The following is a 27,166-nucleotide window of genomic DNA, read 5'->3' as shown; positions in this document are numbered from 1 at the left end:
CCTTTGGGTATATACCTAGTAATGGGATTGCTGGGTCAAATGGTATTTCTAGTTCTAGATCCTGGAGGAATCGCCACACCGTCTTCCACAATGGTTGAACTAATTTACACTCCTACCAACAGCGTAAAAGTGTTCCTATTTCTCCACATCCTCTCCAGCACCTGTTGTTTCCTGACGTTTTAATGATCACCATTCTAACTGGCGTGAGATGGTATCTCACTGTGGCTTTGATTTGCATTTCTCTGATGGCCAGTGATGATGAGCATTTTTTCATGTGTCTGTTGGCTGCATGTCTGTTCATATCCTCTGCCCACTTTTTTGATGGGATTGTTTCTTTTTTCTTGTAAATTTGTTTGAGTTCTTTGTAGATTCTGGAGATTAGCCCTTTGTCAGATGGGTAGATTGCAAACATTTTCTCCCATTCCGTAGGTTGCCCATTCATTCTGATGGTAGTTTCTTTAGCCATGCTGAAGCCCTTTAGTTTAATTGCATTCCATTCCTCCTTGAAGAGGTCCTTCTCATCCATTGTAAGTTGGATTCCTAGGTATTTTATTCTCTTTGTAGCAATTATGAATGGGAGTTCTCCCATGATTTGGCTCTCTGTCTGTTCTTGTTGTATAGGAATGCTTGTGATTTTTGCACATTGATTTTTTATCCTGAGACTTTGCTGAAGTTGCTTAGCAGCTTAAGGAGATTTTGGGCTGAGACGATGGGGTTTTCTAAATATACAATGATGTCATCTGCAGACAGGGACAATTTGACTTCCTCTTTTCCTAATTGAATACCCTTTATTTCTTTCTCTTGCCTGATTGCCGTGGCCAGAACTTCCAACACTATTTTGGATAGGAGTGATGAGAGAGCACATTCTTGTCTTGTGCTGGTTTTCAAAGGGAATGCTTCCAGTTTTTGCCCATTCAGTATGATATTGACTGTGGGTTTGTCATAAATAGCTCTTATTATTTTGAGATACGTTCCATCAATACCTAGTTTATTGAGAGTTTTTAGCATGAAGGGCTGTTGAATTTTTTCAAAGGCCTTTTCTGCATCTATTGAGATAATCATGCGGTTTTTGTTGTTGATTCTGTTTATATGCTGGATTACGTTTATTGATTTGCGTATGTTGAACCAGCCTTGTTTCCCAAGGAGGAAACCAACTTGATCGTGGTGGATAAGCTTTTTGATGTGCTGCTGGATTTGGTTTGCCAGTATTTTATTGAGGATTTTCACATCGATGTTCATCAGGGATATTGGTCTACAATTCTCCTTTTTGTTGTGTCTCTGCCAGGCTTTGGTATCAGGATAATGTTGGCCTCATAAAATGAGTTAGGGAGGATTCCCTCTTTTTCTATTGATTGGAATAGTTTCAGAAGAAATGGTACCAGCTCCTCTTTGTGCCTCTGGTAGAATTTGGCTGTGAATCCATCTGGTCCTGGATTTTTTTTGGTTGGTAGGCTATTAATTATTGCCTCAATTTCAGAACCTGTTAATGGTCTAGTCAGAGATTCAAATTCTTCTTGGTTTAGTCTTGGGAGAGTGTATGTGTCCAGGAATTTATCCATTTCTTCTAGATTTTCTAGCTTATTTGCTTAGAGGTGTTTATAGTATTCTTTGATGGTAGTTTGTATTTCTGTGGGATCGGTGGTGATAGCCCCTTTATCATTTTTTATTGAGTCTATTTGATTCTTCTCTTTTCTTCTTTATTAGTCTCGCTAGTAGTCTATCAATTTTGTTGATCATTTCAAAAAACCAGCTCCCAGATTCATTGATTTTTTTTGAAGGGTTTTTTGTGTCTCTATCTCTTTCAGTTCTGCTCTGATCTTAGTTATTTCTTGCCTTCTGCTAGCTTTTGAATGTGTTTGCTCTTGCTTCTCTAGTTCTTTTCATTGTGATGTTAGGGTGTCAATTTTAGATCTTTCCAGCTTTCTCTTGTGGGCATTTAGTGCAATAAATTTCCCTCTACACACTGCTTTAAATGTGTCCCAGAGATTCTGGTATGTTGTGTCTTTGTTCTCATTGGTTTCAAAAAACATCTTTATTTCTGCCTTCATTTCGTTATTTACCCAGTAGTCATTCAGGAGCAGGTTGTTCAGTTTCCGTGAAGTTGTGTGGTTTTGAAGTAGTTTTTAAATCCTGAGTTCTAATTTGATTGCACTGTGGTCTGAGAGACAGTTTGTTGTGATTTATGTTCTTTTACATTTGCTTAGGAGTGCTTTACTTCCAATTATGTGGTCAATTTTAGAATAAGTGTGATGTGGTGCTGATAAGAATGTATATTCTGGCCGGGCGCGGTGGCTCAAGCCTGTAATCCCAGCACTTTGGGAGGCCGAGACGGGCGGATCACGAGGTCAGGAGATCGAGACCATCCTGGCTAACACCGTGAAACCCCGTCTCTACTAAAAAATACAGAAAACTAGCCGGGCGCGGTGGCGGGCGCCTGTAGTCCCAACTACTCGGGAGGCTGAGGCAGGAGAATGGCGTGAACCCGGGAGGCAGAGCTTGCAGTGAGCTGAGATCTGGCCACTGCACTCCAGCCTGGGCGACAGAGCGAGACTCTGTCTCAAAAAAAAAAAAAAAAAAAAAAAAAAAAGAATGTATATTCTGTTGATTTGGGGTGGAGAGTTCCGTAGATGTCTGTGAGGTTCGCTTGGTGCAGAGCTGAGTTCAAGTCCTGCATATCCTTGTTAACTTTATGTCTTGTTGATCTGTCTAATATTGACAGTGGGGTATTAAAGTCTCCCATTATTATTGTGTGGGAATCTAAGTCTCTTTGTAGGTCTCTAAAGTCTTGCTTTAAGAATCTGGGTGCTCCTGTATTGGGTGTATATATATTTAGGATAGTTAGCTCTTCTTGTTGAATTGATTCCTTTACCATTATGTAACGGCCTTCTTTATCTCTTTTGGTCTTGTTGGTTTAATATCTGATTTATCAGAGACTAGGATTGCAACCCCTCCTTTTTTTTTTTTTTTTTGCTTTCCATTTGCTTGGTAGATCTTCCTCCAACCTTTTATTTTGAGCCTATGTGTGTCTCTACACATGAGATGGGTCTCCTGAATACAGCACATTGATGGTCTTGACTCTTCTTTTTTATTATTATTATTATACCCTAAGTTCTAGGGTACATGTGCACAACGTGCAGGTTTGTTACATATGTATACATGTGCCATGTTGGTGTGCTGCACCCGTTAACTCGTAATTCTTTATCCAATTTGCCAGTCTTTGTCTTTTAATTGGGGTTTTAGCCCATTTACATTTAAGGTTAATCTTGTTATGTGTGAATTTGATCCTGTCATTATGATGTTAGTTGGGTTTTTTTGCCCATTAATTGATGCAATTTCTTCATAGCATCGATGGTCTTTACAATTTGGCATATTTTTGCAGTGGCTGGTACCAGTTGTTCCTTTCCATGTTTCCTGCTTCCTTCAGGAGCTCTTGTAAGGCAGGCCTGGTGGTGACAAAATATCTCAGCATTTTGCTTGTCTGTAAAGGATTTTATTTCTCCTTCACTTATGAAACTTGGTTTGGCTGGATATGAAATTCTGGGTTGGAAATTCTTTTCTTTAAGAATGTTGAATATTGGCCTCCACTCTCTTCTGGCTTGTAGGGTTTTTGCTGAGAGATCCACTGTTAGTTTGATGGGCTTCCCTTTGTGGGTAACCTGACCTTTCTCTCTGGTTGCCCTTAACATTTTTTCAACCTTGGTGAATCTCACAATTATGTGTCTTGGGGTTGCTTTTCTCGAGGAGTATCTTTGTGATGTGCTCTGTATTTCCTGAATTTGAATGTTGGCCTGCCTTGCTAGGTTGGGGAAGTTCTCATGGATAATATCCTGAAGAGTGTTTTCCAACTTGGTTCCATTCTCCCCATCACTTTCAGGTACACCAATCAAATGCAGATTTGATCTTTTCACGTAGTCCCAAATTTCTTGGAGGCTTTGTTCATTTCTTTTTACTCTTTTTTCTCTAAACTTTTTTTCTCACTTTATTTCATTCATTCGATCTTCAATCACCAATACCCTTTCTTCCACTTGATTGAATCAGCTACTGAAGCTTGTGCATGTGTTGCGTAGTTCTCGTGCCATGGTTTTCAGCTCCATCAGGTCATTTAATGTCTTCTCTACACTGTTTATTCTAATTAGTCATTCGTCTAACCTTTTTTCAAAGCTTTTAGCTTCCTTCCGATGGGTTTGAACATGCTACTTTAGCTCAGTGAAGTTTGTTATTACTGACCTGTTGAAGCCTACTTTTGTCAATTTGTCAAAGTAATTCTCTGTCCAGCTTTGTTCCGTTGCTGTTGAGGAGCTGTGATCCTTTGGAGGAGAAGAGGCACTCTGGTTTTTAGAATTTTCAGCTTTTCGGCTCTGGTTTCTCCCCATCTTTGTCATTTTATCTACCTTGTGTCTTTGATGTTGGTGACTTACAGATGGGGTTTTGGTGTAGATGTCCCTTTTGTTGATGTTGATGCTGTTCCTTTCTGTTTGTTAGTTTTGCTTCTAACAGTCAGGTCCCTCAGCTGCAGGTCTGTTGGAGATTGCTGGAGGTCCACTCCAGACCCTGTTTGCCTGGGTATCACCAGCGGAGGCTGCAGAACAGCAAATATTGCAGAGCAGCAAATAGTGCTGCCTGATCCTTCCTCTGGAAGCTTCATCCCAGAGGGGCACCCACCTGTGTGAGGTGTCTGTCAGCCCCTACTGGGAGGTGTCTCCCAGTTAGGCTACACAGGGGTCAGGGACCCACTTGAGGAGGCAGTCTGTCCATTCTTAGAGCTCAAATGCCATGCTGGGAACACCACTGCTCTCTTTAGGGCTGTCAGACACTAACGTTTAAGTCTTCAAAAGGCGTCTGCTGCCTTTTGTTCAGCTTTGCCCTGCCCACAGAGGTGGAGTCTATAGGGGCAGTAGGCCTTGCTGAGCTGCAGTGGGCTCCACCCAATTCAAGCTTCCCAGGCTGCTTTGTTTACCTACTCAAGCCTCAGCAATGTTGGACGCCCCTCCCCCATCCAGGCTGCTGCCTCTCAGTTGGATCTCAGGCTGCTGCGCTAGCAGTGAACAAGGCTCCGTGGGCGTGGGACCCGCCAAGCCAGGCATATGTGCCACATTTTCTTAATCCCATCTATCATTCATGGACATTGGGGTTGGTTACAAGTCTTTGCTATTGTGAATAGTGCCACAATAAACATACATGTGCATGTGTCTTTATAGTAGCATGATTTATAATCCTTTGGGTATATACCCAGTAATGGGATTGCTGGGTCAAATGGTATTTCTAGTTCTAGATCCCTGAGGAATAGCCATACCATCTTCCACAATGGTTGAACTGATTTACACTCCCACCAACAGTGTAAAAGCATTCCTATTTCTCCACATCCTCTCCAACATCTGTTGTTTCCTGACTTTTTCTCTTTTTTTGAGACAGAGTTTTGCTCTGTTGCCCAGGCTGGAGTGCAGTGGTGCGGTCTCGGCTCACTGCAAGCTCCCCCTCTGGGTTCAAGCAATTCCCCTGCCTCAGCCTCCTGAGTAGCTGGGATTACAGGTGCACTCCACCATGCCCAGCTAATTTTGTTGTATTTTTAGTAGAGATGGGGTTTCACCATGTTCCTGACCTCAGGCAATCCACCCCCTCGGCCTCCCAAAGTGCTGGGATTACAGGCGTAAGCCACCACCCTCAGCCTTTTCCTGACTTTTTAATGATCGCCATTCTAACTGGCGTGAGATGGTATCTCATTGTGGTTTTGATTTGCATTTTTCTGATGACCAGTGATGATGAGCATTTTTTCATGTGTCTATTGGCTGCATAAACGTCTTCTTTTGAGAAGTGTCTGTTCATATCCTTTGCCCACTTTTTGATGGGGTTCTTTGTTTTTTTCTTGTAAATTTGTTTGAGTTCTTTGTAGATTCTGGAAATTAGCCCTTTGTCAGATGGGTAGATTGCAAACATTTTCTCCAATTCCATAGGTTGCCTGTTCACTCTGATGACAGTTTCTTTTGTAATACTGGCAGATTCTTATTGCTTACTTGCTTTTAATGATACTCAGGATTGTAGGATACAGAGGACCTGATGTAGAGGAACTTGCCAAATACTGGAGTGGAACACTTTCCACTCTCACCCTTACAGGAACAAACCTCCAGGGTTGTGAACAAATGTGTTGTAATTCACAAGTCTGTCCATTTTGCCTCCTACTGATATAAAATAACTGAGCATGGCTGTGATTTTTGCTCCAAAGTTTTCTTGGAGAATAAGAGAAGGTAATAGCAAAGAGGCTGCAGCCTGAAACCACTGATATGTCACACTTCTTCACACTCACCTGCTGTGGGAGAAAGAAGAGGTGGTTTGATTGATTCTCAACAAAGCCTGCCAGCCTTCAAATGGCTTTTCTTAAGTGAAGACACAGATCACTCTGAGGTTGCTCCACTTCTTTCTGCCATTTATCCCAGAGCAGTAAACACCAATCCTGTGATTAAATCATTTTTTATGGGGTTTGGAGTTATTCATTCAAATCTCATTCACTCAAATTTGTTTCTGGCTAAGGAAAGCTGTTTCTTCTTTTGTCCATTTTTAGGTATTCCATGCAACAACAGAACTTTTAAGTGTGGCAATGATATTTGCTTTAGGAAACAAAATGCAAAATGTGATGGGACAGTGGATTGTCCAGATGGAAGTGATGAAGAAGGCTGCAGTGAGTAGAAATTCATTCCTTTGGATTCCTGTATTCCATCTTCAGTTTACCTGTTCTTTATATTTTCATTCCCTTCTTGGTTTATTTCACTTGATCGAGGTTGCCATAGATAAGAATAACTATTGACAAACTGAGTCTGAAATTGTTTCTCAGAAATAAAAACTCTGGAATGGATTCTGTCGTCTTGATAACAGCATTAATGAATTAAATTTTTATAATGAGAACTTTTACTTTCTAATAACTTTAATCAAAGGAGAAGATCTTAAATAAAAAACCCTGTGAGAAAATAAATAGAAACTGGAATGCAGTGGATGACTTGTTAATAATGCCTTATGTTATGAACAATATCAAGTGCTGTTTCTTTCTTTAGGTTTGACCCAATAACTAATCTCCCACATGCTCCTATTAGTCATGTGGCCACTAATTGGCCATGTGGCAACATGTAAATTATACATCTTTACCAATACTAGTTACACTGGCAAACAATTGCTCTGATAACTAGTTTTCCTAGTAGGTTTCCATTTGTTCAGGTCTTATAAATCTTTTCCCAAATACTTGCTGTCACATCAGCACAACTTCAAGGAAATTCTCAATTCATTTCCATTCCTCTTTACCTGACAATCTAAGACCATAGGCAGCTGTTTATGTCAGTTCAGCTGTTACAACAGGTCCCCCTCCTCCCGTCATCTGCATTGTGGTATAGAGACTGTGTCAGGGCATGCTTCAGGAAGGAGGGGGTGGTTTGTTCGTACTGGTTTTGGACAGACTCATATGTTCTCTGTCCTCTAGATAAGGAGATTTCAAATTGCTACCTAGTGAGTCAGTTCCCAGACAGCGCTAAAACTGGCTTAATTTCTAGTTTTTCTTCCAAGTCTACCTTTAAATTACATGCCCTTTCTCTACTAAAGCCTGCAGCAGAAGTTCCTCCACCCTTCACCGCATTATCGGAGGCACAGACACCCTAGAGGGAGGTTGGCCGTGGCAGGTCAGCCTTCACTTTGTTGGATCTGCCTACTGTGGTGCCTCGGTCATCTCCAGGGAGTGGCTTCTTTCTGCAGCCCACTGTTTTCATGGAAACAGGTAGGATATCACAATCTTTACTCTCAAGTGGCACTCTGTGGCCACAGACAACATATCTGCCCTCAAATTGTGGGAAGCAGATCCCCGTTGGGGACATTCAATCAATTCAATTGAGCTTTCGTTTTTTGGATCCCACTGTGTGACAAACATTTTTTTAAGGTATTATTGGTATAAAAAAAGAATACAAAGAAAACATCGAAAACGTATAGGCTTTTCCTAAGGCTGAGAAAATAAGACAGGGCTTTTAACTCAAAGGGAGCAAACTTAAGAGAATGTGTGGAGAATGTGGAGAAAAATGGGCACTGGAGAGTGACTGGAGAATGGAGATCCCCATTTAATATAGGAGGGGGATCCTGGAGAGCCTCATTAGGATTGGCTTTGGAAGGGCTTTGTCTTTACCAATGGGATTATTATGGGATAGATGCTCTTCCAGCTAAGGGTAAGAGGACATCTTAGAAAATAACCTCACTTAAAATGTAAACTTACTATTAGAATCTACTGAATCTTAAGTTTAAAAAAATCATTCACTTTTCATTCTTTTTTTTTTTTTTTTGAGTATTTCAATGAAGTTATACAGTTTGGATATTTGTTTCTCCTGGAAATTATAGGATTTGTATTAATTATTAAGATAGCTTCACAACTGTTTGATTATTAGTCTCTAATGCTGTGAAACTGCTCCAAATAATGTGTTAACCCTAATATTTCTTTAGGTGTCCATTGCCACTCATGAGACATCAGCTAAGCAGATTGTGACCAAAATTTTGGGGCTTCCTTACTTTTTTCACTCCCACCTTTTACCCCACTGTTATGCTGATGGAGATGGAAGCTTCACATGAGATTACAAGTCCTTCTGTGACTCGTGCAAGGTCACGGAGGTCAAGATTGGGATTCTTGAAGGACTGATGGGAATGGCAGTTGGTGACCCTATGAATGGGCATTGTTGAGCAGTAACAGTGGTGATCGTTAAGACTTCCGGTAGTTTGCCAGAAGGAATTTCACTAAATTCCTGTTTATAACACTTTGATTTCTAATCTATCTTGGTATTCACATCATTTGAATTTGGTAGTAGGGTTCTCCATCAAATGCCATTGTCAGCATGAATAGGAAGAATGTGACAAATTAATTCTAGTTACCAACATTCTTGACCTGTGTGTGGTTCATGAAATACCAGTGGCAAGAAAATGTCCAGGCATTTGCTTAGGACATTGTTGAGTGAATTTTCTATAACTCGCCACTCCGAATACAGCTTACTTCATTTCTGACTTTATGAGGGAGACAAAGGAGGCTCACAGTTATGCTTTCTGCCATAGTCCCTGGACAGAGCCAGTGGCTATAATAAGGCCCTGGAAGTCAGGCCCTTCTTTTTCAGCCCTCAACTCTTTAGAGTGCTTGTTTGTAAACTATATGTGGTTCTTTAAGTTGCTAACTTCATGTTTCATTACTGTTCTATCAGGCTGTCAGATCCCACACCATGGACCGCACACTTTGGGATGTATGTTCAAGGGAATGCCAAGTTTGTCTCCCCGGTGAGAAGAATTGTGGTCCACGAGTACTATAACAGTCAGACTTTCGATTATGATATTGCTTTGCTACAGCTCAGTATTGCTTGGCCTGAGACCCTGAAACAGCTCATTCAGCCAATATGCATTCCTCCCGCTGGCCAGAGAGTTCGCAGTGGGGAGAAGTGCTGGGTAACTGGCTGGGGGCGAAGACACGAAGCAGGTATGAATGTATATGAATGAATGGTCATGCCCTTCCACTGCAAAGGATGATAAGGTGTCTATGTAGTGCTTTAGGGTTCACAGAGAGGGTTCGTGTATATCATCTCCTTTGAACCTCCTGACAACTTTGGAAGGTTGGATTGGAGAAGGGTATTGTTACTCCTTTTTAATGATGCTATCCACCTGCTTTAAAAGAAGCAGGGCTCACCTCATAAAGAGGGAGAGGACTGTGTATGAGCAAGGCCGGATTTTTTAACTAGATAGTCATGGGCCCTTTTCAAACTCTGAAGGGTATGCTACGTTATTCACTAGAGAAGGAGCAATTCCTCCCTTTTCATTCAAAGAAACGATTCATTTATAAAGGAGAGGAGGACACACATGCACATCCCACTATGTCAACTCATAGGCAACAGTCTGGAAGACTATGTGGTATGTCCTGCGCCTATGTAATTGGCTAAGGGATGAGAGTGAGGGCTGAACTTCAGACTGTCCTTAGTTTCCAGACCAAAAATTCAGGCCTGGAGGTTATACCAGCCTGGATTCGGTCCACCCAGAGGAGATACCTTTTTGCAATTCCTCTGACAGGAGAGGACATCTTTTCAATATGCATAAAGATCAGGCTGTATAGTAGGGAAGTCCCTACATCTACCCTGCCAAGGTTTTTCATGGTCCAGGATTCAAGGTGAGATTCTGAAGATATAGTGAGGGGAAGAATCCAATGCTTTGTGAATGTATCCCCAAACCCTAGTGCTAATATTTTCCCTTGGTCTTTCAATCACCTCACATTCTTCTGTCGTCCTTTTCAAGGGTTTAGGACACATACAGCATCTGTAATTCCTGAACCTTGCCCTGCAGCCTCATTCTGACACTCTAAAGTGTGGGCAGTTTCTCAAAGGCAGCTTCTCACTGCTTTCATTTAGTTATTGAAGTAGTAATACCACCAGCTTGGGTCCACCAAGTCTCAGGGTCCCAAGGAGGGAAGGCAGCTGACTGTGTGAACACTTGTAACTTTGATAGGTTACTGTGCTCAGTGCTTTGATTACATTATCATATATCACAGGAGGAAAGCATCTGCCCAACCAACTTATCATGAGATGTTTTCTTTATAAGCCTGAGTATGTGTGTGTGTGCTTATTTTTCTGAATCATCTAGCCAGGTAGGTTCAAAAGGAAGTGGAAGGGCTATATGCAAACTATTAGGTTTTTATGGTTCGTCAGAGACTCTCATATATCAGTTATGCTGCTCCATTTAAAGAGCTCTCTTGAATAGTAGTTATTAATAACAACTGTTGCTGACTCATCATTCTACTGAAAACAGGAGGGAAATGGTGAGGAATATGGCACATTTGTTCAAGTAATTGAGTCAGACCTTGGGTATGAATCTTGAGTTACCTGCTAGCTGTGTGTCACTGGGCAAGCCCTTTAATCTCCTAACCCTCCATTTCTTCATCAGCAAAATGAGGATAATAGTAGAATGTACCTCAAAGAATTGCTGCTATGAGGGTAAAATGAGATAATGTATGTTAACTTTTCAAATGAAGCCGTGAATACATGTAGCCATTACCACTAACACCATTTCTACTTCCAATGTGTTTTGCAGATAATAAAGGCTCCCTTGTTCTGCAGCAAGCAGAGGTAGAGCTCATTGATCAAACCCTCTGTGTTTCCACCTACGGGATCATCACTTCTCGGATGCTCTGTGCAGGCGTAATGTCAGGCAAGAGAGATGCCTGCAAAGTAAGTCATTGATCCTTTCCCTTGCCTAACATGTTGTGCTTTCCATAAATGCTTTCTCACTTAATCTACATAACACTGGGAAATAACCAGGGCAGGTATTTCCCTTAATTCACCTGAGCTGCTCAGATATTATTTATCATCCAATTGCCTAAGATCATGGAGAGATATTGAAATAATTGATTCTATAGAACTCAGTTTTCTATAATGTGCTCCATGTATTTTCCTTCAATATTTAGAGGATGAGGTCAGCATTCATCATTCTGCCATAATTTTCTTATAACCAATTTATTTCCTATTTCCTTAGCAGCTGTCATTTAATTTCTAAAATTTGCAGGATTTTATGTACTCATTCCTTTGAAGCATATGCTGGGGGAAAAAGGAGAGGAATGGAGAGGTGACAAAGAGTACTAATTTGTAGTTCGCTGGGTAGGCCCCTGGCAGTGGTAAAGTTGGAGGTCACCTTTGGGGTGACATTTCTCAGAGTCTGAGATTCCAATCTATGCAGTTACCTACATGATCGCAAAAGAGTAAACAGATGATTTAGAGCAAGCTTGTCCAACCCATGGCCCACAGGCCATATGCAGCCCAGGACAGCTTTGAATGCAGCCCAACACAAATTCATAAACTTTCTGAAAACATTATAAGATTTTTTTTGCAGTTTTTTTTTAGCTCATTAGCTATCATTAGTGTTCATATATTTTATGTGTGGCCCAAGACAATTCTTCTTCTTCCAATGTGGCTCAGGGAAACCAAAAGACTGGACACTCCTGATTTAGAGGGTGAGTAGGACAGTGGGAGCTGTTCTTTCATCTTTCCACAATCTTAGCGATGATGCCACAAAAACTCATCCTATAATAATGACTTCTGTCTTCTGAGCTCCTATTTTGTGGCAAGCACCATGCTAGGTTCTTTACATAAATTTATTCTAATCATTCTTCTTCCTCATTTTATAGAAGAGGAAACTGAGGACAGAGAGGGTAAGTAAATTGCCCAAGGTCATACAGCTAGTAAGTGTAAATGTCTGAGCTGGGATTTGAACACTTGCCTCTCTAATGCTAAGGGTACTCTATTTTGGGTGCTTCCCATAGCTAGTCAGTTACACAGCCCTGTTCCACATAGCCACGGGTGTTTACTTAAACTTAGTAGAGTTGATGTGGTGACAATTAAAATAAAGACCCCCGTCTCCCTACTAGTTGGAATTTTGCTAATCAGGTATAAGATCATAATTTGGATACATGGGCAAATTTGTTGCCTCTGAGTAACCTGCAAGATTATCTACCCTCTAAAATAGGAAAATAAAACCTAGATATTATAATTTAAAGGATTAATACTGTGGAAATGATGTTTATACTTTGAATTGTTTAAGCCTTTGCTTAGAGGAATTGAGATATCAGAAAGGACTCTCAAGTGAGACTGATTTGTTTGTGATAATTGTGGACCAGTAGTTGTTAGGGTTTTTTCACTGGACTTGGCTAACTAAACAGGATCTCTTCTCCATGGGGCTATGAGCTAATCACTGAAGTTGCATGGCCCAGAGATAGAAGTCAACCTTCCAAGATAACCATGCCTCATAAGGTTGTTGTGAGGATTAAATGTCTTTAAACAATTCTTACCACATAGCTAGCACTAAATAAATGTTAGCCCTTACCACTACTACTACTACTATTACCACCACCACCACCACGATCACCACTAGTATTATTGAGGTTTATTATTTGTTTAGGGCTATGTGAGAGTCGTTTTCTCCAGTAAGAATCTTCTAATGTTATTCTTAGCCTAAAGAATCATGTTTTGTCTCATGAATGCAGCTGTTTGATTATAAGAAGAACAATTATAAAATGATAGAAGTTTCACATTACTTTTTGACACTTCCCAAATTACACAGTGATTAGCCAAGCAAAAACATGTCATAAGAGGACTCTTGAACACAGTTCATTAGATACAATAAAGATGAAACTGATGATCAGGGGACCAATTTACTTTATACTTATTTTTTTGTGTGTAGGGAGATTCAGGTGGACCTTTATCTTGTCGAAGAAAAAGTGATGGAAAATGGATTTTGACTGGCATTGTTAGCTGGGGACATGGATGTGGACGACCAAACTTTCCTGGTGTTTACACAAGAGTGTCAAACTTTGTTCCCTGGATTCATAAATATGTCCCTTCTCTTTTGTAATTGTACCAGTTGTATTTTTACTGTGATTTATGTTAAAAAATAGTTTAAAATGATGCAATAATTGGCTGGGTGCGGTGGCTCACGCCTGTAATCCCAGCACTTTGGGAGACCAAGGCGGACAGATCATGACGTCAGGAGAGAGAGACCATCCTGGCTAACATGGTGAAACCCTGTCTCTACTAAAAAAAAAAAAAAGGAAAAAAAAATTAGCCGGGCATGGTGGCAGGTTCCTGTAGTCCCAGCTACTCAGGAGGCTGAGGCAGGAGAATGGCGTGAACCCAGGAGGTGGAGCTTGCAGTGAGCCGAGACTGGCCACTGCACTCCAGCCTCGTTGACAGAGTGAGACTCCATCTCAATAAATAAATAAATAAATAAATAAATAAAATGATGCAATAATTATTAATAAAATCAGTCCCTTACATTTTTTTTCAACTGGAAATGTCAGATTGCATACATTTAATACTGATTGAAAGACAGATTAATATGTGTTCCATAAAAAGTTTTCCGAAGGGAATAACTAAATTCGTTCTTAAGTACAAAAGGTTATGGATTCAGAGATGGAAGAAACCTAAAGTAATGTTATGAATCAAGCCTCTAAAATAAAATAAAAAAATAAAGGAGATGTTCAGGGATCCTTATTTTATGTCCCTATTCATGTTCAGGTATTTATAAAAATTAGAGCAAATTTCACTTATTAAAATAAGAAATTTCAGTAAAAACCATACCTGACCATCAGCATTTTCAAGAAACTAAATGCACAAAATATCTTCTTTGCAAATGCAAATAAAGTAAAACTCGGTTATTGACAGAATAAGTACCAATATTGTTGCTTTATAAACCAATTTCATCTAACCATATCATAGTGGACCATTTTCGCCGTGGCACATGGTAATGTTGTATACAAAGAAACCAATCAACCAACCAACAAAACTGACAGCAACCATTACTAAATGGCAGAATAAAGCATCATGGTAATTGAATTGAAAGCATGTATATGAGAGTCAAAGAAATTATTGTAATGCTGGTCAGCAAAAAAAAGGGAAAGAAATTTTTGAATGATTGTTGTGAAAGTGGAATTTTTCAGAAATATTATCATCCGACTTTTGGTTGTTTCCTAAAACCCCAGTGGATGAGACTTTCTTTTACTTTCAGACTCTTATAATACCTTACATAGTTGTAAATCTATAGCACACTCTCAATGTATCTTAGTTCTTGATTTATTTTATCTGGATTTAGAGGGTTTCATACTTGATCTCCGAATATTTTTTCATCAACAGAAGCCAGAATTGATAGTACCACCAAATGAGTGAAAACAACAGAGAAAAGAGTGATATTATTTGTTTTCCTGTTATAAAGTCAAAGCAGTAATAACAATACTATTATCAGGTAGGGTCTATTAATAGAATAATGCACAGAACCTTAGGAAATCTTAATGTAACAGCAAAAGGAGAGAGAGCAAAAGGTGTCATCCCCCAGGCCAGATAACTTTTTCAGTTCATAGAGCATACTTCTATTTGTTAAAAGACTGTTCCCTCAGATTAAGGATAAAGCATCTTAATAATACCTCTATGAATGGGCCTCAAAGGTTTCAGTAAACTGGTTATATGACAGTGCAGTTCAGAGGGCCAAGTCTACCACTAATTCAAAAGGGAGGACTTGGCTACTGAATCCACTGGACAGAAGAGCGAATTAGGCTGATATTTCTTATAATCTATATTTATTTTGCCTGGATGGCTGTGACCTATATACAAGGTGAGTTGTACTTTTTACTTTATGGTCATTTCTAGGGCATAGAATTGCTCTTCACAAAATACATGAAAACCTTTGCCTAAGTCTGTGATCTCAGTTACGGGATGGAGGAGGGCTGGCATGATCTGTGAGATCCATCAGAGGGAGTTTGTGAAAGCACATGTATGCACTACCACTATAGGCCCTCACTAGTATGAAAGTGAGTACACTATGTTCCTTAGCAGTGCTGAGGCACGGAAAAGGTTGAAAATCAAACCTAACTTACTCGGATATTGCTTGTTAAGATGCCTTTAGAACCCGAATGAAGTGTGAATATCCACTTCATTCTTGCAAAGGTGTGAAGTAAGGCAAACCCCAAGAATGGTTTTGTTAGCAGAGGAAAATGGCCTTCATAAACCAAGACAGCAGCATTTCACGTGCCACGTTATTGGGGAGAATTTGTAGGTACTCATGCCCTCTTTCACAGTGCCTTGAAAACAGCACAGTGAAGCACCACAAGCAACCATTTCTCAATTGTGTTCTACTTGATTAGCTTGAGTGACTGACCCGGTTGCTGATGTTCGGAGTAGTACTACTTGCCATCTGACAACACACAGGAACAAACTGTTGCGTATTCCAGAGTCACTGACCTATTTGAAGGGAATGAGATGCTTTGGTGTGTTGGTGATATCACTCTGATGATGTCACTTTGTTTTTTTTGGTTTATATGATAATCATTTAGGAAATTATTTGCTTCTAAAAAGGATTTAAAAAGAAGAGCAAGTACTATTACAGAAAAGCAACATCAAAAATCTTATATTGGTCAGCAAATACGTTTTAATTTTTTAATGTTATTTAAATTGGACTCTTCAAACAACCTAAAGCAATTGAGTCAATAATAATTTTAAATTATATTAAAGAAATCTATTTTTGAAATAATAGTGCATTTAAAAAGCTACCCTCATGTAAATAAATTCTGAAGGAATTACAAAAACAAATCTAGGTAGAGTTTGGTTCCTCATTCACAAATGCTTGACTTCCATCAGAATCATTTAATCTAAACTTGGTTGTACCTCTAGGGAGAAACACCTCTTCCTAACTTATTCTGAATCCTTAGAGTGGAGTGAAACTGGCAGGATGAAGAAAGTCTTCAGGTAGGGTTGGAACTCTCATCTGCATTCTAGGTCAGCTGTCTGGAGATTAAGAAATTTGCAGTTAACCAGAACAGGAACAGGTTGCAAATAAGAATCTAAGTAGTTCAGGTACTATGGAAAGTGTCAGCAAGTGTGAGTGATCAGGAATATAGGACAGGACAGGAAGAAAAATCAATATCAAAAGAAAACTTTGAATCAAGGGTTAGTGCTAGGTGCTAAGGGTTGCGGGAGGGTGGGTATTAGCTACAAAGACACGGGTAATGTAATGGAGCATTTACTGAGATCCTTTCATTTTTCAGGCACAGGAATAAATGCTTTACCTTAATCTTCCTGCCTCTGCTAGGTAGGAATTATTTTATAAGAAAACAAACAGACATTAAACGACTTGCCCAAGAACACACAGATAGTGAGAGTCTAAATTTGATCCCACTTCTGTCTGCCTTCAGAATTTATATTCCTTCCACTGTAACATAGGACAAGGGTTAGGCATATGGAATTACAGAAATGCATTCAAATCTAATTACAGAATACATAAACCTTGCTTAACAGTACTCAAAATTAGGCATTAGAAGACGTGGTTTAGGGTGTGCATGAGACAGGAACAGTTGCTTTTTGATTCTCTGGGGGAGTGAAGGAGGCTTTAGGTATCTGTGCCTGGAGAAACCAGGCTTGGAGATATCTACTATCCATCTGATGTGAGAAAAAAAATCTCACATTTAGGCTGAACTCCTGCAATCAAATGAGGGAACTATGAGAAAAGTTTTCTGGACCCTGGGTAAGGATGGGGGTGGGGAGATTCAGATGTTTGAGAGGTCTCAGTGCTTCCAGTCAGGTCTGCATGTTTTTGTGACTACAGATCCTATCAAGATCTCCCTGCAAATTCCCACACCCTTCAATGGTTCTAGTTCTTAATCAGTCTCCAGTCCCGTTTAGGCCTAGGGGTGTTAACAGTGTTAACAGCTTCGTGCTGTTGCTAGTCCCTGGGTACCTCACCATTCCTTGTTGATTCCCTTAACCCTTACTCCTTGGTTAAAATTCCTGTTCAAAACTCCCAGCTGAGAATGCAGCCTGATTCTTGCAGGATCTGCCTGTTGGAGCAGAAGTCAGTGCAGGTCAGCAGATGAGTCACTGCAGACTCCCCTTAGCAGGCGGATGGATCCAAAGTTCAGGGGATCTGGTAGCAGGCACCAGACAACTGGAGACAGGATATCTAGGCTGTGTCTCAACATCAGGCACTGAATATTCCAGACTTTTGGACTCAAGTCAACATATTTGGAGTGGAGCTGATTTATATGCTTCTTGTTAATGATCTGGTCTTAATGTGTGTGTGTGTGTGTGTGTGTTGCGTGGAGGGTGAAAATAAGGAACAAGACTATTCGGAACAGAAGCTTGAGAGGTGAGGCCCTTGGCCCAATCCACGCTGTGCTTAACAAACATAATTCCATGCTAACTAAACCGGAAGTTCTGAACTATAGATAGGGTGTCAAGGAGATTGTGTGTGCGCAGGAATTTTGTGTGTGTGTGTGTAAGGCCCCTCCCCTCAAAGATAAATAATAATGGTCAACATTTATGAGTGCTTGCTGTGTCAATCACTGTTCTGAGTGCCTTGCTTACAGCAACCCTTGTAATCCTGGTAAAAACTATATTAGGAGGGTACAAATATTACACCACCTTTCCAGGCGAGGACATTGGCACAGAGAGATGAAGCCCGAGGTCTCACAGTGAGGAACGCCCTGGGTGGGAATAACCCAGGTACACTGGTTTTAGAGTCCACTGTCCCCAGCACCACACAATACTGTCTCTGTGCCTGACTCTGGACTTGACGAGGAAGTGTGTTGGTGTATATTATTCACCTTCTTATACTCAGAACCTAGCACCATGCTGGCACGAGGCATGGTTATTTCTTGATTGAATGAATGCACTTTTGCTAGACCGCGAGGACTGTGGCAAACCCCAACAACCAACAGTTCGTGGGCTTAGATCGCAAACTTTCCTCCGTTGGACGGTGCGGCCCGGCCCATCTTTTCCTTACCACAGCCCGACACCCAGGCAGCCCCTAAACGCAGATGGTCCGCATCTGCAGGCGCGGGGAAAGGCACAGCAGGCAGCGCCCTGAACAAACCAGAAAAACAGCCCTTGGCTCTAGAGCCCACTGCGAGCACGGCTTTAGGTGCTCTACCCGCTCCGGGGAGTGGCCGCCACTCACCACTCGCCCCTCCTGTCGGCTCCGGTCGCTCCCGCCGCCCGAAGTCGCTGCGCCCCGCCCAGTGGGTGGAGTGTGAGGCGGTGAGGTCGCTCGACCCTCCTTGCGCTGTGGCCTCCCTCGGAGCGGCTCAGACCTTCTCCGCCCGCCCATGGACCTGGCCCAACCCTCACCACCGGTAGACGAGCTGGAGCTCTCGGTGCTCGTGCGGCAGCCAAACGAGCACACGCCTCTCAATGGTGCCGTCAAGGTCTTACCTTCTTTGGACGAGGAGGCCCCCCCGGCCGAGGTAAGGTCCCCTTGGCGCTGGCCCTAACCTGCCAGCGGCGGGACAGTAGTAGGACCCGGGCCTGGCACCCGCGAGTTTCGGGTTTCCAGCCAGGCGGGGAGTCGCCGGCGCCGAGCGAGGGTGGGGCGCGCTCGAGTGCTCTGAATGGAGCCGAGTAACCGCGACACCTTTCGGCCGGAGCAGTCCCCTCCCCAGCCCCTGGGGTCGTCCAACCCCTCCGACCCCCGAGGCGCTTTAGGAATCCTAGGGGTGAGGTGTGGCCGCTCCTGTCTTCAGATACTCCGGAGATAGAGGTAGTTTTTTAAAGTTATGTAACTTTTAATTCAGTTTTTCTTTTTTCCAGTAGGGAGAATGAGAATGACAGATGGAGTATCCTCCTTCTCTAAGAATCTCTTAAGCTTTCCCCTTACCTTCACTGCCTTGCCGCGTCTCTCCCTTGCCTCCACCCACCTCGCCGCAGCTCCCAGCCCTCTTCCATGCCTACTATCCGCCAAGCACTTTCTGCCTTCTCCCAGCCTGGCCATTCGATTCTGCAGGAAGAGAGATAGGGGAGAGCACAGAGGAGAGAAAGCGGTCCGAAGGAGAAGGACTAGGGCTGGCGTGGGGATGGTGCGGGCGGGTCGGGGGGGCAGGTGGAGGTGAACTTGCCCTGCTCAATTGAAAGAAAATTAAGTTCAAAGTTCTTGTCTCGAAGGATGAGACTTCGCCCACCTTGCTTTTACCGCCTCTCAATCCCTGGCAATTTTTAGGCCAAGCTCTTTTCTGCTTCAACCCTAGCAATGATGGAAACATTATTCGCTCTCATCAAAGACTTGTAAAACATCAGAGCTTTGACTTCCCAGCCATCCACCTTCTGATTAACTCTTAAGATTGGCTTGAGGTTTTCTGGGTACACAGAACTCCCCATATTGAGCCCCGACCTCATCTTTCTAGGCCCCACTCCTCCACCCCCAACTTTTTGGCTGCCCAGCTGTTGATTTTAGGGATAAGCAGGAAATTCAAAAGTTGAAAGCATTGCTTTTGCTCTACATTGGTTCCTGGAACTATTGCAAAGTTTGCTTTTATAGGTACTCTGGAGAGTAATTTGGAAACTTCTTAATAAAATATGAATGCCACAGAAGAATGAAGGTTGAACAAAGATAGTCTGGTCACCAGTGCAAGTGGCCACAACTGTGAACTTGCTGTATGGGTCCTCCAGGACGGTGTCTGGGAATGGGAGTTGGAAATACTTGCCTCAGATTAGACAGACCCGGACACCCTAAAAACTCCCTAGCTTGGGACTGAATCCAGAGATCTGGTGACAGTTTCACCACTAAACAATGTGTCCCAGGGGCAAGGCTGTCCCGTAGTGGTAATGTGTGCCTACTCGGACTTCTGTGAGGCCCGGGAATGCCTTGTTGAAAACAGGTGATGGGTAGAACACGCCAAATCCATGCAGGGTTATCAGTATTCTGTAATTGTTTAGCACCTACCCTGTAGCAATGGTTGTTTCGTGTTCCCATGACGTCCTTGTTAGTAAGGTATGTACAGATACCCTAGACTTCTTTGTAAGTTAACTTTGTAGGTCACCCAATAGGAGAGCTGTCCTCAGTAACAGGATGGAGTGAAGGTGAAGGGCTACAGGAGCACTTGGAGTGTGTTCAAGGAATGCTTGGACTTTGTTAAAGGGAAATCTTTAACAAAGAAAAAAAAAGCATCACCTAATGTGATAATCATTCTTTTTTTTTTTCTATAAAATAAGGTGAAGTGTATTTCAGTTAGAAAAGTCAATAAATATAGGCTTATTAAAAAGATTCAGACAAGATTCAGACACTTAAGAATTTTGTGTGTTGGTCTCTTTGAACTGTATATTAAGATTTCTAATTTTGCAATGTAGCTGAAGTTCATGTATTTTCATTCACCCTGTTTAGTGACTGTCTTGTGACAAATACTTTTGATGCATAAATGCATTTAATTATCACAGCTAACTTAAGAGGAAGGCATCAGTATTCTGGTTTGTCAGATTAAAGATGCTGAGTGAAGAAATTGAGGGAGGCTCAGAGGAGTTACCAAAATGCTCACGTTCCCTCAGTGGTGCCTCTGAAGCTTGAACGTATGTTTTTTAGATCTCAAAACTATGCTGTTTCTGTTGATTTATTCTATCTATCTATCTATCTATCTATCTATCTATCTATCTATCTATCAATCATCTATCATCTATCAGCATTTAATTTAAATATATGTCATATATAATTTATACTCATTTATTTATAGTTGCCTACATTATTAATTATTACTAATTTCTGTAAGTTAGGTAATTTATAATTAGGTAATTTAAGTGAGCTAGGAGTTGAGTGTCACATCTGGAATGATGGAGTTGCAGGTGGATGGGTGAGGAATCGGGAACAGTTCTGGAATGATTGGGAAGAAGACATCTCTCTTCTTCCTTGGAAGAGCTGTGATGGGAGAGTGAACAAAAGCAGTAGAAAGAACTTCTTTCCCTTTCTTGATGTGTGCTTGGCACTGGAGACAAAGGAATAGAAGCCGCTGAACTCTACTTTGCCTGCTGTCACTGTAAACATGGCAGTATGGTTGGATCAAAAGTGAAAAAGAAATTATGGTAATAGAGTGAGGCTGGTTTTCCTTTATGGTTCATTACAGGGGCTCTGGCTCAGTTTTCAAATAGAAATCCCAGAGGCATTTTAAGAGATGGCAACATCATTTGAAGAATAACAAACCAGTAAATTGATAGTTTTGAGGCAAGTAAGATTTATTTCAGGCTGGACGCATTGGCTCATGCCTGTAATCCCAGCACTTTGGGAGGCCAAGGTGGGCGGATCATCTGAAGTTGGGAGTTCGAGACCAGCCTGACCAACATGGAGAAACCCTGTCTCTACTAAAAAATATACAAAATTAGCCAGGCATGGTGGCGCATGCCTGTAATTCTAGCTACTCAGGAAGGCTGAGGCAGGAGACTCGCTTGAACCTAGGAGGCGGAGGTTGCAGTGAGCCAAGATCACGCCACTGCACTCCAGCCTGGGCAACAAGAGTGAAACACCGTCTCAAAAAAAAAAAAAAAAAAAAAGATTTATTTCAATGGGCTATCTAAAAATTAGCTCCATTGCCATGTGTTGTTCAGTTTAGGACAAGAATCAACTGGCTCTTTTGTGCTTGGATCAAACAAGTGGATTAAATCCCACAATGAATATTATAAAGAGTTTCCTACCTGTAAGAAAATTTTCCCTGATCTATATAATATCTGCTTCTGATTGAGTCAAAAAGAAGAAAAGCTTTTTGGATCTAAGAGATAGGTATCCTGCCACTGTTGCAGGATCCTGTGTCATGTATTTAGACCTTTATCTAAAGACGGATGTGAATATATCTGAAAGCCCCGAAAATTCTTGAGCCATAGAATACGATCACAGAATATAAGATGCAGTTTGCAAATGTAAATTATTAAGCCGTGTAAAACAACAATAGAATGTAAGATGCAGCTGCAAATATCTTCGAAAGGCATCTTAGAGAAGAATCTACCTGGGGCCTCTCCTCATGACCTAGAATTTGGGCAAGAGAGATGAAGCCAGTGAAGAAGGCAGTGTGTCTTCATGATCCAGTTTAGAGGCAAGACTCAGATGGCACAAGTAGCACAAACCTATTGTATCAGAGGCTGTTCACCCTCAGGGCACATTGGAATCTCCTGGGGGTACCTCTAAAAGACACTAATTCCTCAGCTGATTCTAATGTGCAGACTGCTGAGAAGCACTGTACAAGCTATTGTTTGGCTGGGAGTGTCTGACAGTTCCGTGTGCTTTTTTTTTTTTTTTTTTTTCATTTGAGACAGAGTCTCACTCCTGCCGCCCAGGCTACAGTGCAGTGGCACGCTCATAGCTCACTGCAGTCTTGACCTCTTGGGCTCAAGCGATCCTCCCACCTCAGACTCCTCAGTATCTGGGACCACAGGTGTAAACCGTCATGCCTATTTTTTTATTTTTATTTTTTGTCATGACAGACCATTTTATAATGACATAAAGTCTGTGAATATTAATCATGTAAGGGATAGCACTCAGCGGTCTTGCTCTTCGAGCTGAGGACAGGTCAGTGAGGGCACTAGGCTGCAGGAAGAGGCATTGCCTATAGATGACGGCTGTATAATTTTGAGCTGATTTCTTCCAGGAAGTCATAGAATAATTAGTGGTTTTTTTTCAACCCACCAGAGTCCTAATTTATGATCTCTAAGGGACAGCATAAGTAAAGGCATGAGAGGCCAAGGAGATGCATTGACATCTCTTTGAAACTAGAGATTTCATTTTGTGCTAATCTTTATGGGTTCCAGCTGCCTTTTGTGTGAGGGCTGAAAATAGCACCAGGCCTTCGGCCTCAGGAGCTCTGTAAATGGGGAGATGTTTCTGTCCCCTGAGAAATTAAAGATTCCTTGTACTGGGATGCCTTTTTCCCATGTGGCTTTCCCTGGCTTTGAAGCAGTTATGCAGGTTTTGAGTGGGGATGAGAGGTGACCCTATCCCTGGGATTCCAGAAATGCACTTAACTCAAGAGGGATCTCCTCTGGCATGATATCCCCAGGGCCTTTAAGTGCTCCCCTCGCACCCACAGGCTGGGCCTCACAGTCAGTGTCAAGTGCACTTGGGAAATCCAACATTTGTCCCCTCATTTAGATTTTCTCAGGGTCCGTTCTTAAAATTTCTGGAGGCCCCTACAACTAAACAGCACACAATTGTTAAATGTATATTACTTGTAGAAGGCACAGGTATGGAATATAAGAACAGGGGAGTGTAAGAGCACCCCTCCTCTGTGTGGTTTCAGTTTACCTAGCAAGATAAGACCAGTCTCTGTTTGTTTTTGAACCTGAAACCAGACAGGGCAGTCAGCCGCAGCAGCAGATGGGCTATGTAGACAGCTCAGGTATTGGAAGCTGTCACTGAGGGCAGGTGGGGAGGGAGGCTTCCACTAAAGTGGAGATTTGACCTAGCTCCCTAAGGGTGGGAGGGCTCAGACCAGAGGCCTGCCATGGCCTGCTCCCACCTCCCTTACAATCTGGTCCACTAGGCGCAGGTGGGGCCTAGGTATGTGTCAGCACTTTGGGAGGCCGAGGCAAGCGGATCACGAGGTCAGGAGATCGAGACCATCCTGGCTAACACGGTGAAACCCTGTCTCTACTAAATATACAAAAAATTAGCTGGGCGTGGTGGGAGGCGCCTGTAGTCCCAGCTACTCGGGAGGCTGAGACAGGAGAATGGCATGAACCCGGGAGATGGAGCTTTCAGTGAGCCGAGATCACGCCACTGCACTCCAGCCTGGGCCACAGACGAGACCCCGTCTCAAAAAAAAAAAAAAAAAAGAATGGGAGAGAAAGCAGGCCAGGTGGCCAGGTGTCAGTCAGGAGCGAGTCTCCTTGAGTGCCGGCTGCTGCTTTGTGGGATGGCCAACGCTGAGGAACAACGGAGGCGCGGTTTCACGCTTCAGCTGAGCTCCCAATAATTGTTTAGCAGATGCTTTGTGTCCATTATCTCTAGTTTTTGCAACAGTCCTGTGAGCTACATTTAGTATTTATATATTTTAAAGTTGAGGACTTTGGGGCCTATGAGTTTCAGTAGCTTGCTTAAAACCAGCTTGCCTTTAAGTGGTATACCTTGGTTTGGAATCCAAGTGTGTTAGATACAGAAACATTTTTTTCCCATTGTATTCTGTTGTTTCCCATGGTCTCCATGTAGGAATTACCTAATGGTGGAGTGGGAAGTAGGAGAAGAGTCGTGAGACCACATAGGGTAAGGTGGGGGCCCCTCCATGACACCCTCGTAAATCAGACCTCCACATAGTGATGTGGACAAAAGGGAAAGTTGGAGAGCTTTGTGCAGACACACAGCAGGGATTGGTTCTGGCTCATCTCTCTGAATTGCGTCTTTGAAATGGGATAGTGCACACTCTTTGAAATGGGCTAGTGCACACCCTGAAGGGCTGTTAGGGTTAAGTGAAACGACGCTGGTGCTCAATAAACCATAGCAGTTGTACTTGTTTTCATTGGCCCCTCCTCTGTCCCACTCCAGCCTTCTCACTCCAGCTTTGCAGCTTATTTCCTGTTGTCTCTTCCATCTGTCCTTTCATTGCCCTTCCCAACCCTTTTTTACATAGAACCTAGGCCATGGCTTTTTCTTGGTGTTTCCACTCTAAACTACACATCATTTTCCCTTAATTTTCAACTCGGCTCTGGTGTTTCAAAACCTTCAAGTTACCAGTGCACACCCAATTAAGTCCAATCTATTCTGGGACAGCCATCAACACCCTCTGAGTGTGCTCCCAGCCTTTCACTCTCTCTCGTCTTAACTTTCATTATTTGCCTCTGAAACCCACATTCCAATCGGCAGACTAGTCTGCTGGCCGGTTGCATTACGAATCCACACTGTGGATGCTCTTTCCTGGGTTTGGAAAGCCTTCAAAAATCCATCTTTCAAAATCCCGCCTATCCTCCCCACCTCAGAGCCCCTAGAGGATTTTCCTGCTAACTTCTTGGCAAGGTTCTGTTCTGCCTCTGATCTATCTTTTTGTAAACTTGATTCAGTAGAGTGTTGCCCTGAGATCAGGGTCTTCCTGCCTTCATTTCTGTGTCACTGGCTCATCCTAGGTATTCAGAAATGCCTGTTGCAACAAAATGACTGCCTCGCAATCTCCCTCTGCCTTTCTAGGCTAACAAGGAAAGCCACTGGAGCTCCTGTAATAAGAATGTGGTTGGAAGGTGCAAACTGTGGATGATCATCACCTCCGTTTTCCTAGGTCTTATTGTAGTGATCATCATAGGCATGTGTCTTTCTGGAGGTAAGAGGATTTAGATGTGAATAAATTGACACATTTTAAGAACTTACTTAAGGCTCGTGACTTACACTGAAATGGAAGATGTACTCATAGCCACTTCATTATTTATAATGTGAATTTAAGACTGGCTTGGAATATATTGTATGGGTGGGAGATATCCCTGATTCTTGTGTTTTGTTTTTTTTTTTTCTATGTTGTTGCTGTATTTTGTTGTTTTATAAGCTCCAGAAGGAGTAATCAGTGTTTTACTTTAAACTCTGCTCATTGGATCTTGAAGAGGTTTCTTAATATTTTAACTTACTAATCACTGATTTATATTTTATTATATCCTGATATCTGTTAATGTGAATTCTTTTCATTTTCATTTGTTTGCTAAAAACAATTATACTTCATCTGGTGTGTCTGATATATTACTAGGATGATAAAATAATAAATAATGCATTTGAAAGCGTTTTCTAAAACTCTTATTGTCTTACTGTATTTATTTATTTATTTTTTGAGAGAAAGTCTCACTCTCACCCAGGCTAGAGTGCAGTGATACAACCTTGGCTTGCTGCAACCTCTGCCTCCCAAATTCAAGGAACTCTCGTGCCTCAGTCTCTGAAATAGCTGGAATTACAGGCATGCGCCACCACACCCAACCAGTTTTTGTATTTTTAGTAAATACGGGCTTTCGCCATGTTGTCCAGGTTGGTCTTGAACTCCTGACCTCAAGTGATCTGTCCGCCTTGGCCTCCCAAATTGCTGGGATTAGAGGCATGAGCTACCATGCCTGGCCCAATTTTAACTTATTTTAGAAATGACTGTTTATTTTATTAGTGTCGTATGTGTGTATAAAACAAAAAACTTATAGAACGCTAACTATATATGACTACATCTATTCCATATATTATTTCATTTTGTTGCTTATTTTGATTGAAACATGATACATGTTCAGTTACCCATAAAACCCATTCATAATATAAATATTTGGTAATATTTTCTTCTAGTCTTTTGTTTACTTGCATTTCTAAAATAATTTGAGATTAGATTTCTTCATAGTCTTGTGGACTACCTTTAGGATTTTGATATTATGTTTAGATCATTTTGCCAAGTCATTAAAAATTCTTTGTGAACATTATTATTTTTATGATTTGCATGATATAGTCTTCCACATTATTTAGAGCCCTTTAGGTAGTTACCAATTTTTTAATGATTATTGTATTTGTTAAAGTTTTTACAGTGTATAAATATAGCATCCTCCGGTGGACAATAATTTCAGTTTCAAAATGGGAAAGAAGAAAATTGTTTTTATTTATATGTGGGGGTGATGGTAGAGAGGGGCGTGTCTGAGGCTGGGATACTCCCAAGCGTGATCCAGCCTTCACGTGGGTATGGGTTGAGTCCAGCTCCCCGTTGCAAACCCAGTCATAGAATGAGAGCAAGAAGAGGTAACTCCCCAGTCTCTCCAGAGGGAGTTCTCAGGAATTTTCTTCAGAAACGACGTTTTCCATTTACCTCTTGTTCCCCTTCTCCCAACCCCTTTATTTCCTGTCTTAGAGTTTTGTAGTTCCTGAAGGAATAGGAAAACTCTGATGACATCAGTCAACCTCCAGCACATGA

At 41.8% G+C, this 27,166-nt stretch overlaps 2 protein-coding genes across 3 annotated transcripts in view; both read left to right on the top strand.

Annotated features, from left to right (window-relative positions):
• TMPRSS7 (transmembrane serine protease 7) overlaps window positions 1-13,662 on the top strand; it is a 42,538-nt gene extending 28,876 nt beyond the window's left edge. For both annotated transcript variants that reach the window (XM_050778891.1, XM_050778890.1), the window contains 5 exons: window positions 6,557-6,673; window positions 7,582-7,753; window positions 9,207-9,475; window positions 11,074-11,210; window positions 13,216-13,662. In XM_050778891.1, the coding sequence (XP_050634848.1) occupies window positions 6,557-6,673; window positions 7,582-7,753; window positions 9,207-9,475; window positions 11,074-11,210; window positions 13,216-13,386 (866 nt within the window). In that variant the 3' untranslated portion in view covers window positions 13,387-13,662. The remainder of the gene's footprint in view (window positions 1-6,556; window positions 6,674-7,581; window positions 7,754-9,206; window positions 9,476-11,073; window positions 11,211-13,215) is intronic.
• Window positions 13,663-18,535: 4,873 nt separating this feature from the next.
• Window positions 18,536-27,166, top strand: part of C2H3orf52 (chromosome 2 C3orf52 homolog) — a 32,734-nt gene continuing 24,103 nt past the window's right edge. Inside the window, exons 1-2 of the mRNA XM_050778883.1 lie at window positions 18,536-18,760; window positions 25,438-25,567. Of these exons, the coding sequence (XP_050634840.1) occupies window positions 18,623-18,760; window positions 25,438-25,567 (268 nt within the window). The 5' untranslated portion in view covers window positions 18,536-18,622. The remainder of the gene's footprint in view (window positions 18,761-25,437; window positions 25,568-27,166) is intronic.

This window comes from Macaca thibetana, chromosome 2, assembly GCF_024542745.1.
Source record: "Macaca thibetana thibetana isolate TM-01 chromosome 2, ASM2454274v1, whole genome shotgun sequence".
NCBI lineage: Eukaryota > Metazoa > Chordata > Mammalia > Primates > Cercopithecidae > Macaca > Macaca thibetana.
This window is presented reverse-complemented; position numbering and strand designations above follow the sequence as displayed.